Source organism: Hermetia illucens, chromosome 5, assembly GCF_905115235.1.
Source record: "Hermetia illucens chromosome 5, iHerIll2.2.curated.20191125, whole genome shotgun sequence".
Lineage (NCBI taxonomy): Eukaryota > Metazoa > Arthropoda > Insecta > Diptera > Stratiomyidae > Hermetia > Hermetia illucens.
Window position 1 is genome coordinate 39,808,853 of NC_051853.1, and position 17,363 is coordinate 39,826,215.

A 17,363-nucleotide genomic window follows, 5' to 3' on the forward strand; every position below is an offset into this window, starting at 1 on the left:
GAAAATGAGACATTTCCCATTCGTAATATGGATTGCATTTGTATGTAAAAAGGCAGTGGTTTCAAATTTGGCATATAAAACTGTCGATTTGTACTTAAGAAGGAAAAAAACACAAAAATCTTTTAGAAGGTGGTTGTCGAAGCCCACCTTGATGAAGCACGTTCACGATAATTCAATACTTTATAAACTCAAAAGAACTTACTGCGACATAAACTGTTACATTACCGTAATACTCGAAAGTCGCATTCACCACGGCATATTTTCATTAAGAGCCTTTGGAATCGCACCTCAAGGTTTACTTACATTCAACAAGCTGAAGAGCAGCGTGATTCCAGAAGTGAAATATGTTAAAACGTAGGAGCAATCGGCGCCCACATAACAACAACATTGTATCATTTGCAAGAGATTTTCGAACAAAGAATTGCTAGTGAATAAAGAGAATTTCTTCATTTCAAAATAACTGATTCATTAAATTCGAGGTTAAAATTGAATTTCTAGGCTCGAAGTGTCCGCAAAGTAAAGGTTGCTATTATGAATTGTCATAGAACGACCTACATTTGGACAACACTCAACAATATAGGAGCAGATATCAAATTCATACCCTCACCTCTGACAGAGGAAGTGATACGTATTCGGTTTTTTCGATGCGCGTTGAAGGTTTTTCGAACAGAACGTCATACGGACATTAAATATTGAGTGGTCAAATAGAGTACATTTTTGTGACCACTCTGGAAAGTGCTATTTCAGATGATTATACAGGATCAGTAGGGAACATTCCGAGGCAATAAACTCCATTATGGACGGATGAATACTCAATTCATCGTAGAGTTCATGCTAGCCATAAGGTAGCAATACGCTTGGTTGAATGAATTTATTTAAGGAATGATACAGAGAAAAGTGAATTTATAATTTATTGTCAAAGGGAGGAGCGAGTAAGCATCTACAAAATAACCAAGCTGTAGGCCGTTGCAGGACCGGCAGAATCACGGCATCTGAGAGTGGAAATAACTGTCAATCTCCGCGGAGGAAAGTAGATAGGAAGGCATGAGTAGGCCTTCCGAGGCGCCCAATTAGCCCTCTGGTGTGATTTGTTGATGCCACAAAATTTCTAAAACCATGGCTGCTGTGAGAAGAGCAAGGGTAGCAGAGTCCCCCGGGTCAGATCTTCAAAGCCAGCCCTTACCCCAACCTTGCGACTAGAGACCTCTTTGAGATATTCAAATAATTGCTGTGTGCAGGGCGCCATAACCACGTACGCATTCTCAGGTATTTGGCCCAAAAGTTTTTGCAATCAGATCTTGTTATAGGGTGGCCAAATTCTTCTAGATGGTGGTGATCTTCGTCACCTAAAGTCAGCGACTGGTAAGTAGCGCGACTAGATTTCGCTCCCCACAGACGTTAACAGGACGAAGACTGTGTCTACCAAGCTACTGTCGTCAGTCTGCTCATTCCCGTTTATGTTTTTATGATGTGGGTGACTTTGTGCGTGTCGCCCAGATTGTTTAGTGCATCCCCGCTGGAGGATGTCGTTACTGAGCACAAAACCTTAATGGCCGCCTGGCTGTCGATCAGAATGGCTATGTTTCCCCGGGGATTCGGATCAGGCTCCAGCCATCGACATGCTTCCAGTATCGCCTGTACTTCTGTCTGAAATACACTTACGAATCCTGGAAGACTATACGACTCAGATACACTATGCGCACTCGAGGAAACCCGCGCACCTACTCCACAGGCCATTCTTGATCTCTCAGTGAAGAACAATGCTACCTCATCGCCGGTCCTCCACCATGCCCTGGTTGGAAAGCCCATAGCGAAATTCCTTGTGAAGCTCGGCTTGCGTGTGTCGCAATTCAGTGGGAATGCCCAGAGCTCCCGAAGTACTTCGTCTAGGATGCTATTATGACCGTAGCGCTTCGCTGGTCGACATCCGGCTTCAAATAGTCTCACAGCACTGCACGCTACAGCGTATTTAATGTGGAGGGCAGGGGTCCATTGAGGGTGTCTGAAATTATGTATAGAGGGAAGGAGAATTATTCTTGGCAGTTAAGGTTAGCAAGCCCATTCGATATTAATGGTAAGCTGATAAATGAGAAACTCAACCAAAGGAGTGAGAGGAAGAACGTAGGTGATTCAGAACCGCCTACAGTTAGAAGAGGCCTAGAAGGGGCGGAGGGCGGTGGAGAAGTAAGAACAGAATAGGTCACAGTTTGTTGTGAGAAATTTGCATTGGGGCCAGCAAAATTGATGGAAGTGGGGAAAGATCGAGTGGGGCTACGAGAATTGCGAGTGTGAGACCAAAACGCTTTAGAATTACCGTGAGCTAGATATGTCTCGATGTCAAGTGCCACTTATGCACTATTTTAATCATTGATTTCGAGGAACGCATAGCCTCGAAATGAGCAAAGTCAGTGACATTTTTAGAAGACAGAATGTTTTTCCGAATGTTTTTATGGATCTCCGTGGTCGATAAGAGTACAGACATGTGTGAGAAGAAAAGACGTAACAGGAGTGCAGATCGAAAATGATTAAAATATAAAAATGACTAAGAGCTTGGACGCGGGTTAAGCTAGATAATAAGCGATCCTAGTTGATTGATGCTAAAGTTAAGTTGAGGGCGCCGAAGTTGTATTGGGAAATGAATTTAACTGATTTTCATTTCAAATTCAAGATGCTGAATGGTGAGTGTTCATTTTGATATACGGGGATGTATGGTATAAGGAAATATGGAGAAATACCGCTCGAGAAATTTGCTGGAGATTGGTGAAGTTGAATTGCGGGACAGAGAAACTATTCATAAGAGAAAAGAGCAAATGGGAATAATAGTTGTTGGAAGGAATGGAAAAACTAGGATAATCACGTCAATTAAGCATTGGGAAGTTAAAAATGCCAGAAACTAAAAAAGGGAGAGAACAGAGTCTGACGGTAAGAAAATCAGACAACTGGAGGAAATGTGTGACCTTCTTCAAACAAGTGAGAGGGGTAAGCACAGGAGAAGTACATGTAAGATATAATGAAATGAACGAAGTTGAGCGAGAGAAAATTCAATCACAAGGGGACATAGATTCGGCACAGAACGGATACCAATTATCAACGGCAGTAGACTATCGTGATGCTGTTCGGTCCGTGTCACAGCGAAAACAGGAGTGACTTCGGGGAACTTGGAATTTTATATATTATCATCAAGCCACGATCCTGAAATATAAATATGACGTTGTTTAGCCAGCGCAGACCAATTGAAAGTCCCAGCTTTGTAGTCAAGCCTCTTAACATTCTGGTAAATTATTTGGACAGTGAAGACAGAACTAGTTACATAGATCGCCGGATAGGCGGGTTGCCTTCAAATTTATGCTAGATTTTGTATGCTTGTACGGCTTGATGAAGATATTTTTTCTCCAAAAAGAAGGATTGACGATTAACTGAAATTTTTGGGACTAAGTCACTTTCAACGAAGCTATGACGCGCTGGGATTGTTGTCTTTGGTTTAACACATGAGAGTAGCAAAGATGAGTCTACTTTTCTCTTAATGCACTCCAATACCTCATCCGAAAAAGTAGTGTACGTTAGGCTGGGGACAAACAGCTGATAGGGAGGCCACTGGTGCGAGTAGTTGAAGTAATTGGATTGAATACCGCTGCGGAAACTGGGGCTTCATCGACTGTGAAATCGATTTCAGAGGGTTAAGGTGCTACGAATCTGAGATTCATGGCCTGCTCAGGCGGTTTTGAATTTTATCCTGTTAAACGCGCACGGGAGCAAGACAAGATAGGAGACTTTTTTGGAAGAGTGATCGGTTGTGCAGCGGATTGAACGGCCGCGGGTGAAGTTGCAAGACAGTTGGTAATGGATATATTTAACTGATATATAGGGTTGTTTCAAAAATAAGGTTTCCAAAGCTGTAACTTTGTCGCGGGTGCTAGACAATCACAAAGTATGTGCGCGCTGGGTGCCGCACATGCTTTCAGAAATGCACAAACAGGGGCGCATCGACTATGCTCACGAGTTTATGAGTGAATGCAACGAGAATACCGAAGACTTTTTAGACTCCATTGTTACAATGGATGAAACGCGGTGCCATTACGTTACCACGAAAAAAAAAAACAAGCTAATGGAAACATACCGAACCGCCCAAACCAAAGAAATTTAAGTAGAAGCTGTCAGTAGGAAAACTCATGGCAACGATATTTTAGGACCGGGGTCGTGAACTGCTTATCGAGTTTATGCCTAGAGGGACCACAATAAACTTTAAAAGTTATTGCAAGACCTTGAAAAAGCTCAAACGGGCAATCCAAAATCGTCGTAGGGGAAAAATCACCAAAGCCGTAAGATTGCACCACGAAAATGCGCCTTCGCATGTCACACAACAAATGAAGGACTCAATCGTGGGATTTGTCTGGGAAGTTACTGCCAGTCCCCTTTACAGCCTTGACATTGCACCCAGTGATTTCTATCTGTTTCCGAAATTGAAGGAGAACCTAGGTGACCAACAATTCGAGGCGGACGATGAGTTGCAAGTCCTGCTGGTTCAGATGTTGTGGCCCAATGAGATTTCAATCGTCGGTTCTAAAATGTGTAGTAAGTGTATTCAATTTGTTTAGGCTCCAAAAAGTATTATTTAAAGAAAATTGCATAGTTCAATGCAGGTACTAAGACGGAGGATCAATCTTCTGATGGCTACCTAGAAAAAATGTCACGACTCTACGTGTTAGCAGCAGGCAGACAACCTTTACCAACATGCTTCTCCTCTTATTCTGATTCGCCCTTTTCATTTTTTTTTATTGTCTCATCGTATTTTGCTATGTTGATGGTTTCTCCCCTCTGAGCAAAACATTTAATCAAAATCATACCTTTATGGTCCCATGACACGGATGCCATGATTTCTGGCTAAAATTGTAGTTTTGATTTTTCGTCGGATGATGAAAAGGCGTATCTTTTGGTTTCAGTTCTGGAGGCGAACTAAGTGCTATGTCAGATATTTTGAGACCCGTCTCGCAGATAGGTTCCGGTATGATTGTTTTATACCGCAAAGATCTGGAGATTTGCGGAAACATCACAGAAAGTTAATTTAATGTCAATTTGTGATCGTCACGAACCGTTTTCTCAATTTCTTTCCACAAATCCGTGAATGATAATTGAAATTCTTCCGTTACTTTACTAGGCAAGCACGGGATCCCCATACAGAACATTCTCTTGATCAATTTTAGAAAGTGAACACTGACAAATAAATAGCTTTTTTTACAAATAGAGTGCATTCAATATACTTCTGTAAAAAAAATGTTCGCTGCAATCAGATATAAAAAAAATGATTGCGCCGCACAGCGATGACTAGCAAACTGATACATTCAAAGAAACTGGATGAAAAGTTTTCGAAGAGAACCACTAAATATTCATATTTTTAACGGTAGAGAACAACAAGTTTCAACTGCTAGTTCAGGCGCTTTTGTATAATTTCAGCCAATAATGCACTCGGAACAGAGTAAAGCCATGGGACTTGACGGTTTCCTTGTGGAACTGTTCATCGTAACTTCTCCTTTCAGTTGTACGGAAATCCTGGGAATCCGAGATATTTTTTAGAGAAAGGAAGGAGATAATCGTTAAGATTCCGAAAAGGAGCCCTGAATATGACAATTTAAGGGATATTTGTGTGGTCATGCCAATGTAAATAGTTAAAATAATCCTATAACGCATCGAAGAACATCTTGATTCACACAGACCAGGATTCTGCATTCGCTGAGTCCATCAACACTCTAGGGTCCACTTTGGGACTGTGCGCAGAATCTAGATCTTCGCACCACCCGGTCTTCATCGATTTTCGTAAAGCTTATAGCAGTGTGAACAGAAAGTGTATTTGCAATGCTCTATGCAGGAAGGGAATTATCAAAACGACATATATTTGCGCAAAATGTCACGTGCTCCACCGAAGTAAAATTTCTGGGAGAATGAAAGCCCAAAACGAAGACCATCAAAGTTACATCATGTCATCGATATTATTTCTTCTTGTTATCGGTGACTTTTTTTTGTGCATATAGTCGGACTGAAGATAACCACTATCAAAACCAAGGTTCCCCCTCTGACGTGTTAATTCCATCCAATGAATGATCGATGATAGTGGACGATGAAGACTTGTTTATAAAGAAGAGAAAGTGTGTTTTCTTACACCACCCGTCACAAAGCAACCATTGCCTATCCATTATTATATTTAGCAAAGATGATAGTCTTATCAGATTCAAGGTGAAACTGGTTATACGTAAATTCAGAATAGGTCTAGTTTTTATTATCGCGGGTATTATTTTATCTGAGTAACAAATTCTCATTCATTCGTTAATTTCCGACATCACCGGCGTCAAATCGAATGACGCGTATTCGATTCGGTGCGTAGATAAATTTAGTAGACAGAGATTTGATAGGGGTTGAGTCTTCATTATGCCGCGAGTCTTTGTATTCATCATTTTGTTTTTATCCTTTTATTAAATGAGAAGACGGCCAAAGTCTAGTCTTATCGCATATAGAATAAGGAAGTAATAACAAAAAGATTATGCTGAATCTATACTCTACACAGAAGTGGAGAAAGCAATTATTTACCATCTTTGGTATTATTGTAGTACTCTCAATGCAGTATAATCTTAAAGAAGGCACATTAAAAAATGCCTCCAAATACTTAAAATTTAAATTTGTCATAAAACAATTGTTAGACTTGTTTAGAGCTGCAATTTTTAATGCATATTGTAATTAGGATGGAAACTTATTTATTGAATGCATTGCGTCCTTTAATGCAAAGATAATTAAGAATTTGCGAAAAACACCGCCAGATTTTACGTAGGAGAAAAAAATGAACTTACCATTCAAGCCTCCAGTATTGATGGTCAAATCACCTAATCCTGACAATAAATCAGCACCAGAAAGCGATGACGTATTATGATTGGCATATAAACTCAATGGATCCTGTTTCAGGGTTTCACCACCAAAAAGTAGATCACTTTGCAATTGGCTGTTTGCATTCAGTGATGGCGTTGTTGTTGGCTCCGAACCAGTAAATGCAGCGAAATCTGCAAAATCGTCATCTTTCTTCGTTGCAATCGTAGCCGGTGGAATGATAGGAATTGTACTAGTGGGTAATGCAGTTGTTGGAAGTGTATTTATCGGAGCAGCACCAAAAGCACTTTCAAAATCTCCAAATTCTTGATTATCTTCATTTGCTCTAGGGTTGAAGTCAGCAAAATCATCATCATCCGTTTTTGAATTGATATTATTTGATGGTGCAGTTCGTTGATTGGTTGGACTGCATGTTTTGAAAACATCATCGAGTGCACTGCTAACATTTTCTACAATTGCAGTGTTGTTATTTGGCGAAAATAGATCTTCGGTGGGGGTATCACGATGTGTTGGTGAATGAATACCAAAATCTTTGGGTTTGCCGAAATTGGAGGCTGCACCCATATCGATTTTTTTACTACTCGATATTGTTTTTGATGGTTGTGATTGTTTTACAGTTGGCTTTAGATTGACATTGATTGTTTTGTTGGTTGCTGGTTCGGGAACAATTTCTGGAGGACTTGTTCTGTCTTTGTCTCGATATCTTCTGAAAAGAAAGTGATAAATATATTAAGTCTATCTAAAGCAAACCAATTACGACAATAGAGGTAGATTTACGAGAACCATTTCGATGAAATGTCAAAGTAACGGAGGAAATAGCAAATAATCTAAACTCGGAAAGTCAATTGAGATAAATAGAAAAAGAATTTGCAGGTTGATATTGACATTTCGCTATCAGCCCTTAATTATTTCTTATTAATGCTTATATCGGCGCCTGTGTCTATAGACAACCGCGTTTTCGTATTTCGGTTGGAGATAGACAGGCGTCGTGAACGGGATGAAAGCGGGCATTTGCATTCACCGAAGTCCAATTACATGATTTGACCCATTTAATGGCTTTGGAATTCTAACCCTTCGGCGACGAATATTTGCGACCTGGACCCAGAACGTTGCGAATTCCGTTTGGATGAATTTACAAAGTACTGCTGCTATTTAACTGCGCATATCTCCGCTTGCAGCCCCGCAAGTTGACTTAACAAATATTGAACTAACTGCGTTAAGGGCGTTTTTGTTCCTGAAGGCGATGGTGTTTGTATAGCTGACGTTGTTTTCGCGAGGTATACTATCGACAAAAGTAGACCTTGTCAGTTATCTCGCCTGCGGTTTGTAATGCCTGGCCATCAACCGTCGCCATAATCAGTTGAAGAGTAGATGGTAGGCGTCTTATCCCTACACTTCGATAGAAAAGAAAGGTAAGTAAAATTTCTAATTCCAGGCAAGCGTCTGGAAGTAAATCGCACCGCGACAGAAGAAATCCCCCAGGATTCTCCACATTGTGGCGCAGCAGGATTAACAACGTTCGAAATTTATTTCGAATGTTGTTAATACGAGCGGATGGATGATGCCGCCGCCGCCCTCCGTGGCTTTTCTAGAACTCGTCACGAGAGTGGAGAGCCAGCGGTGAGGGAGTCCCGTTGTTTGGAGACAGAAGGACCGCATCCCTCTTCTACTCCAATCGCCGGCGTGATCACACGCACTCTCGCGTAGTAAAGTTTATATCAAGTGAATTTACGAATGCGGACGCCTCTGCTTTATGAATCAAGAATTTTCAATTACTTTTCAGTTGTTGACAAATATTTGAAGTAATAACGAATAAACAAACTGTATTTTGCTCTTCTTAATAATTTAATAACCTTCAAGCAATTCTGAGTATATTAAATTCGGTGTTTCTTATCTTTTAAAGGAATTTCATACATTTTGTTTCCATGCAAAGAAAAATAAGAATTGCTGATCCAAAAATATTGTATCGGTCCCGGGAAACTCTGGGGAACTCAAAGTCCCAATTTACTTATTTATACCGTTATCCGCCTATAGCAAAGGTAGAGAATTTACCCAGAAAAGAGTATTTACTGTAAAGTGGTGACCCCAACAACAAAAGAACACCTGCAAATTTTACGAAAACGAAGAAAAGCTGCGCTCACGACCCGAGCTGCCGGTTAGATAAATCAACTGCCGAATTGCTGAACTCACAAATCATTTGACGGGAAGGAAATGGCAGGCAGAGCCACGCAGCAGGGACAAAGATCTCAAGTGCAAGCCTCCGCCCCGGTGAATCAACCGCGACTGCCGCCCGCATTCACGCCAGCCCGAACCGGGACTCAACCGACCGCAGGAGCTGTCCGGCCGACTCAATCCAACTCCGACAGCGGCGGTCTTTTTGTACCCGTTGCAACGGTCCGGCCGAAAAGCAGCAACAGCAAGAGCAAAACACAGCTGACTTCGCCGACGTCGCCGCGTCTATTTAGCAATAACTATAATAATCAAAAATGTTATTGAATTCGAAGTTGTTGGTGTAAGAATAAAAATTAAATCGCTGCAAGAGACAGCGTCGACGTGTTTGTGGAATTTTTCATTGTGGGATTTCCACTCTTTTGGCGAGCTACTGTTCTTTTCGGCCTGCGCATCAAGCATCCGCTTCGGGGTGCGTCCTTGGTTTCTCTTTTTCGCTCGTGCGGACATTTGTTGGTGCGGTCTGCCGGAGTCAGTGCAGGGCCTTGTTAGAATCTGGTACAGCCACGTCTTCGACAACACTCGCGTCGTTAACTTAGCTTTAGTTATGTCGTTTGACAATCAAGACGCGGCAGGCCCATCAGTCCCTCATGTGACCGCCCTCGCTGTCCGCATCCCTCCATTTTGGGGGCGGAACCCCGAGCTGTGGTTCGTCCATCTGGAAGCACAGTTCCAGATATCCGGAATAACGGCTGACGCGACCCGGTTCAACTACGCGATAGTCGGTCTGGATGAGGAGTTCATCCTACTGGTGGCCGACGTGGTAAAATCGGCCTCTTACACGCTTCTGAAGACCGAGTTGATCAAACGCCTATTGGTAAGTGAGTCAGCAAAACTAGATTACTCGCTGGCAGATTTAACCTTGGGCGATCGAACTCCCAGCCAATTGCTTCGCGAAATGAGGCAATTGGGTGGGAGCAAGATCGACGATGACTTGATGAAGTCACTCTGGCTGCGTCGACTCCCGGAGGGCACTCAGCCAGTCCTCGCGTGGGCCTCCGGTTTTTTGGAGACACTGGCAGCTGCGGCCGACAAGTTGCACGAGGTGCACCCTCGCCCGACCATAGCGATCGTTCAACAGCCGTCGGACGAAGTTGGCGAGCTGAAGCGCGAGATAGCCGCCTAAGCAGCCAGTACGGCTGAAATGCGGGTGCCGCTGGACGCTCAGCGTTCGGGAGGCAGGTCGCGAGCTCGCTCGCGTGTAAATTCGCGCCTACCTAAAGAAACTAGGTCCGCGGGGAGTCCTGGCGACGGTCACCCAGAATGCAGCGCCACGTCGCCAAACAATTGAACTTTAAGTGGAGAGTATTACTATTAAGGAATTATTTCTCTAGAGAAGAGAAAGGAATTCTTTTTAAAATTCCTAAGAAATAATAACAAAAGTCGTTGGCGCGATAATCCAATTGGACCGGGGACTTGAAGGGTGTTTGAGCATTTCATTCAAGACCGTAATGGTACATTACAGTACACTGTAGGAGGCAATGTGGTCAGCATTTCTCTTACACGAGATTACTACAAGAATTTGACTTAGGCACATCCAGTCAAGGTAACAAATCCCACTGCCACGAGAGAGATTTGAACCGCGACCTTCCGGACACTCAATTCCCAAATGCAATACAATTGTACGAAATGAACGCTTTAAGGGTTTTCTCCTTCACTTTTTCGTGGGTCATGAAATCGTTGGCCTTTTTGGCCAGTTTGTTAGCACAGTAAAAACACCACGATCCGTATACCACGGGGGCTGAATGAAAGGTGGATAACGATATAAAAATTAATGCAAATACAATAACTGTATTCAGCTTGAGTTACAACAGTTATGAAAATATTTAGCAGAATTCGCACTCATACATTCGCAGAATCAAGCTCAATTTTATAGCATCTGGAGTAATGCAACCGATACATCGCCAGAAACGACTTGGCAGTGACTTTCATGTCAATGCAGACATCTACATCCTTTCTCCACCAACCCAGACTTCAAACAATCACCAGAAAATGATGGGGATGGCATGGGAAATTGATCGTCGATTATGCTCAAACACAGCTTTGACGATTGACCCCAATCAAACCGATACGATCACTATCTGTGACAACACTGCGCGGTTTATGTACCTGGGACTGATGCTCTTAGCCTATGGCGAATGGCACAATTAAATTATTTCACGTAGCCATTTAGATAAAGTGGTGTTCTAAAACTGATATCCTTTGCGACTAAGCATCAACAAACGTGGCAATGACAGGCAGAGGTTTCACTGAAGAAGCGCCATGAATACGTCCGAGAAGGACATTCGCGATCAAAGTTCAATCATCGAGAAAAGGCGAAAAGATCTTCTTCATGGGTACCACTCAAAAAATAAACCTATTAAAGTATTATAATCTTTACAGCACTCACATTGATATTAATAGTTGTGTTGATTATTGACCCCGTTTGAATTTATCCCAACAGATTTGATGTAATGAATTTGTTCAGGCAATTGCCGTGAACTTAATAATCGATGATACGTTTCATGCTATAAAATAGTGCAATAACTTACCTAGCAGTGGGTCCAGGTGAGTCGTTCTCGGAATCTTCTCGTTCACCCTCATATTGGCAATCGTCATCGTCATAACGTCGTTCGGCACGTTCATCTGAATCTGAGAATTAATTAAATTTGTGACTGTAGAAAGGTGGCATTCAAATAACTTCCCATTATTGGACATATTACTTACACCAATTTCTATCATCGGCTCTTGGTGTATTCCAATTTTCGTTGTAACCTCTGGCATTGAATTTCATGCCCATTGCGTCCGAGCTCATTCCAATATACTTATCTTTATTCTTTTTCGCCTTTTTCCTTTCATCACGTAGCTTTTCATCATCTTGGATGAAATCTATCAATTCACGCACCTAAACGAGTTATTTTTTTGTGGGTCTTTTATGAAACTCAAACGCAACGAATATCATTTAAGCTTACCTTATGTCGAACGTTTATCCCTGTATCTTTTCCATTTTCATCTGTAAACGTGTAGTTTTCAAGCGACCGTAAATCATAAATATGCTCCCTAGCTGACGTAACAACTCGTTCAGAACCGTTTCGAACCAAATAGTTTAGTAATAATAAGCTCTATAAATAACGAATTGAATTTAATTTGATGATTCCATTGAGGACAGAGTTTAATGGGATTCGCAATTACTTTATATGTTCTACGCCAATTTGTTTTATTGTCTTGTAACATGCGTTTCCATAGCATTGACATAACCTCTGGAAAATGTTCATATGTAAATGTGGAGTGCGCTAATTCTTGCATTAATGGACCGGTAGGACCCCATGGATCATCGTTTGTTGCTTCTCGAACTTTCCCTTCAATTTCAGTATAGTTCATAACCACGTTCGTTCTGTGATGGAAGAAAAAACAAATACGTAATTGAAGAACAAACACAAATGCATCATTTTACTGAAAGTTGCAGAAAATTTTGATAAGATTAAGTGTGAAGGCGATAAGATATTAACAGATGTTGCAATTGGATGTTTTTTTTTCCATTTTTCCGATATGAAAATTAAATTGACGTCGGAACTTTCCACGTATTTATTGTTGAGAGAATTCTAGAAATTTATAGGAGAAAAGGAGAAACGATAACCGTGAACATGAATGAAAACCATAATCGGTGTAAATTATTTTTACCTCAGACGCCATTAGAATATTGTGTGCATGAATCTCAATGAGTTTGCACTAAAGCTTCAGTAGTGAGCACTACTGAACATTGAAAAATAGCGTGTTATTTCGTTAAATTATCATTATAACTATCGACATCGAAAGTACCTATCTGTGCATTGCATTTTTGGCCAGGTCAGTAAATCATGAATTATTCAATATAACTTTCTTCCAAGATATAACTCAAGGATTGCTAAAGATACCCTGTAGATTTGTTGGTCTTAGGCAGCAAAATTCGTTGTCGTGGCACTACAGCCCATTTCCCGTCTTGCCCTTCAGGATGTCTTCCTCCAACCATCCCGATCCATTGATCGCGTCCTCCAATTTTGAAATCCGAGCAGTGATGCGCTGTCTTCGTCGACAGAATCTGCCTAGCGCTTTCAGGGTTTTCCTATAGGTCTTCGTCCTTCTGCCCTCCCTTCGTCATCGAATGTCGTCCATATGCTGAATGTTGGCCACATTGCGTCAAATATTTCGTACAACTCACGGTTGTATCTGATTCGCCATTAGCCGTCCCCTCGTTTAGCTTCTATTATTCTCCTCAGGACCCTCCTCCCGAAGGTATTAACCAGTTTTTCACAAATTTGTGTTAGAGTCTATGTTTCACATCCATGGCATAGCCCAGGCCTTATTATAGTTTTGTATACTTGGAGCTTTGCTTTCCTGAATATGCAGCTGGTTTTTAAAATCCGTAGGACCAAGTAGAAGGTTCTATTTGCGAATGGGATTCGTCGCTTCATTTATTCAAGTCCATTTCCATTTTTCATCAGTTATATAAAGTTGTCTACATTTTCTATAAAACTTTTCGAAAAATCTCCTTTGCTTATGTGAAAGATCGCGCCATAATATTTACGTCGTCCGAATATGCCAGGATTTGACAGAACTTATAGAGCAGCGTGCCTTTTGTGTCCAAAGGAAGCTTGCGTATAACCTTCTCCAGTGCTCAAGTAGAGATGACAGCCCAATTTTTTGTTTTAAATCGACCTTTATCTCAAACGCATCTGTCACGCTATTATTGACTCTGCGCTGTGATCATTCTGGCAAGGTTTACCAGTTTTGCTGGAATTCCTAAGTCAAACATTCTTTGGTACAGTACATTTCGACCAATACAGTCATAGGCCTGCTTGAAGTCCATGAATATTTCATGAACATCGATGTTGAATTCCCAGCACTTTTCTAGCACTTGTTTGACCATAAATAGTTATCTTCCAGTCCGAAAACCTTCTTGGTATTCATCAATCATCTTATCGGCGTATAGCCTAATTCTTCTCTCTAGAATTTTTGTGAAGATTTAATAGGACGTACAAAGTAGTGAGATACCTCTGTAATATGCATATGTCAATTTGCTACTTTCTTTGTGCATAGGTCATATCACCCTTTTTTCTTTCTTCCAGATGGGGAGAACTAAATTATGGATAGCTTTCATGGTACATGGACCGCCTGATTTGATGAGTTCAGCGAAGATGTCTTGTTCATTTTTTAACATGTGTCACTATTTCTTCCAATGTTCGCGGTTCAATGTTCTTATTATGCTCGACATTTTTGTGAGTTCTGGTGATTGCGTTGTGTCTGAGGGATTGCGGAGTTCTTTCAAATAACACGCCAATCTCTCACATGATTCACTTTTTTCCCCGTGGATTATTTTGGTTTTACAACGGGTAGTTTTAGATTGATATTCACACGTCAAGCTCTTCACAATTTTGTAGACTTTACTAGTGTTGTTGCTTGTAATGATGTCGTCAATTTTCTTCAATTCGTCGTCAAAATGTTTTCTATTCTTTGGTCTTAATATTCTGGTCGTGGGAGATCTTCGTAATTTCCTCTCTTCGTTCTTGTGTTTCGTTTTATATATTGTCTGTATGTCTTATTTTTCTTGTCAAGCGCTTCCTGACATTTATCATCAAACCAACCATTTCTTCGGCGTTGGGATTCGTATCAAATCACTTCTTCTGCTGTTTTTTGATAGTGGGTTTTAGATTATACTAGATGTCATCTATAGGCTTCTCCGTGAATTTTTGGATAACAGGACCTAGTCTTCTTCCAGGTTTACCTTGAATTCTCCCGCTCATAAATTATGTTTTAGTCTTCCAATGTTAAATTTTCTAAGTGGGTTAGGTTTTATTTCGCTGGATTTGAAATTCGGAACCTGTAGACGCATGTACACCAGCATCTGTTGCCACTCACGGTCACGCTGCTCTCAGGGTAGAGGTGAGGCAGCGTCTGACGAGTTGCCTCTGTCCTGGACGAAACCGTTTGTCCCTATATTTTTTTAGACACATGTAGCCGTCGGGGTCACAGTTTGTTCTCGATATAATCTCACGTCGAGGATGCTGGATAACCAGCTTTTGGTGATGAGAACGTGGTCTATCTGGTTGAAGGTAATGCCAACTTGGGACGCCTATGTCCTTTTGTGAATCTACTTATGTGGGAGGCATGTTGATTTTACAACTAAATTTCTGCTACTTGCAAAGTCTATGAGAGGTTGGCCGTTGTCATTTGATATGTCATGGAGACCGTGTCCTCCGGTCGTTCCTCGCTGTGTCGCCTTGTTCCCAACTTTGACGCTGAAATCTCCCAGTAATATCTTGACTTCCTTCGGAAGCAATGATTCGTAGTCTTTAGGCTATCATATAATTGCTCTTTGATATCGTCATCTTTTTCTTCATTTGGGGCGTCTATGTTGACAATACATATATTAAAAACTTTGCTCTGTTGCGAAGGCACACAATCTTTCGTGTATGGGTTTAAAGACGATAACATTTGCTTTTAAGTTCCTATTCACGATGAAAGCGACTCTAAATTTACGGTTCCTTGATAACTTCGCACCTTTGAAGATTGTGTGAGAGCTCATGTCAGTTATATCGCAACCATTCTAATTCGTTTCCTAGACTGCTAGAGCCTCAACCTTGTACTTTTTGGCCTGCTGAAATAGGTCTTTGACAGTACCAGATTTGTTTAGTGATCTAACATTCCAGGATCCAAGAGCGTAGTCATTTATTCGTTTCTGTGGTCTCAATCCTGTCCGAAGCTGTTCATCCCGTTTCCGTAAATGATGTTTGATTTTTTTTGCGGATGATGGATTCTAGGCCTATCGCTCTGAACCTTCAACCTGAAGGACCAGGTTAATTGAGAGGAGGAGGAGAAGAAGGAGTGTGATCAGGTAGGAAGTAGTATGGCGAAGTTATTCCAACTCAGCTGAGCGTCCACCTCTACTTTTTTCTCAACTTCCTCGATTATTGATTCTTTTACTGAGGATTATACTAAATACGTTGCCTCAAAGCCACTTCCTTTACCTGGGCTTTGCGGCAGCATGATATTTACATATCATGGCTCTGGCACCGATATTGCGTGTTTTAAATATCTTAAGAGTCGTACATGATTGATGGTGCGGTGGTTGAGCATCAGCTTCCAGATCTCTTTGCAACGGGTTTGAATTTTGCTTGGTCATGTAGGCTTATTACTTGCACAACAACATAAAGTGTAATCATAATGAAACGAAAGACACGGTGTAGATGCAAAGACGACATACATAGACATAGGAGGTGGTAAGTTAGCCAAAGTTTTAAGTAAAAGATTAATTTGAAATGTAGTTTTCTTTATTGGCTAATAATGATATAAAATATTATAGATACAAATATACGTTTTTCGGGGACCTTGTTGACCTGTTCCCTTCCTTAATGTTTAATCTTCCCCTTCAGAAGAAGTTCAATAAAGAAAAATATCTTTCAAATCAATCTTTTACTTAACTCTACAATGTTTTCATATAAATGCGCAACATAAAAAGCATCGTTGACTTCAAATTCACACCAACTATGACTTCCGTTCTATTCTTTTGGGAACAGATGTTGCAGATTGATGTTAAACAGATTAAATAAGCAATAACAATTACAATGTGTCACGTAAATAATTCTTGAAAATTGTCACTCACTTATGAACGAATAATAAGATCGAAGTGATGAAAATAATTTAGAACTTCTGCGTAAATATAAATGCAAATAAGTGTCTAGCACTGTGGTATTAACGTTAGATAGTCTATTTATTTTCCAAAAGCTCTATTTTGACGAAGCTTCGCGTATTCAAAACAAGTCGGAATACCTGAAGCTGGACGCTTCAGGTATAAAACTTTCGTGTTCATCTTGTGGGAGAAATACCTTTTTCACGTTTTTCTATTCGTATATACCTCCACTTCAAAATATTCCTTGTTATACAAGTGAATTTCCAAACTCCAATTTCGCCGTTCACCATATATGATGATGACATCATACACGTCTTAGAGTGCGATATATTCATGTAAAATATACAATTTTTGACCTTCTACAACTTTGTTAATAATTGTTGGATTTTTGTCAAACTTTCCAGAATTATGCACAATATTATTATTACTTAGAACCGCACTACATTTTATACTTCTAGCATGAACTTAACGACGGTTTTCGGGTAAACGTCTAAAAGATGATAATATGCTATTATTAATAATATACTAATATACTTTTATTAACTGAGGCCTAGATTTCGTATTTTTTTCAGCTAGGTATGTTCTGACAACGATACCTGTTACACTTTTTGGGGTTCAT

General features: G+C 40.7%; 1 protein-coding gene across 3 annotated transcripts in view; it reads right to left on the reverse strand.

The window, feature by feature from the left end:
• The window catches only part of LOC119658449 (telomere length regulation protein TEL2 homolog), a 43,592-nt gene that overhangs the window by 2,767 nt on the left and 23,462 nt on the right, over positions 1–17,363 (reverse strand). For 2 of the 3 annotated variants that reach the window (XM_038065853.1, XM_038065855.1), the window contains exons 2-6: positions 12,271–12,472; positions 12,051–12,200; positions 11,806–11,983; positions 11,631–11,730; positions 6,837–7,576 (exon numbers count right to left, since the gene is read on the reverse strand). In XM_038065853.1, coding sequence (XP_037921781.1) covers positions 6,837–7,576; positions 11,631–11,730; positions 11,806–11,983; positions 12,051–12,200; positions 12,271–12,472 — 1,370 coding nt within the window. The remainder of the gene's footprint in view (positions 1–6,836; positions 7,577–11,630; positions 11,731–11,805; positions 11,984–12,050; positions 12,201–12,270; positions 12,473–17,363) is intronic. The other variant, XM_038065854.1, reaches the window with a different exon arrangement.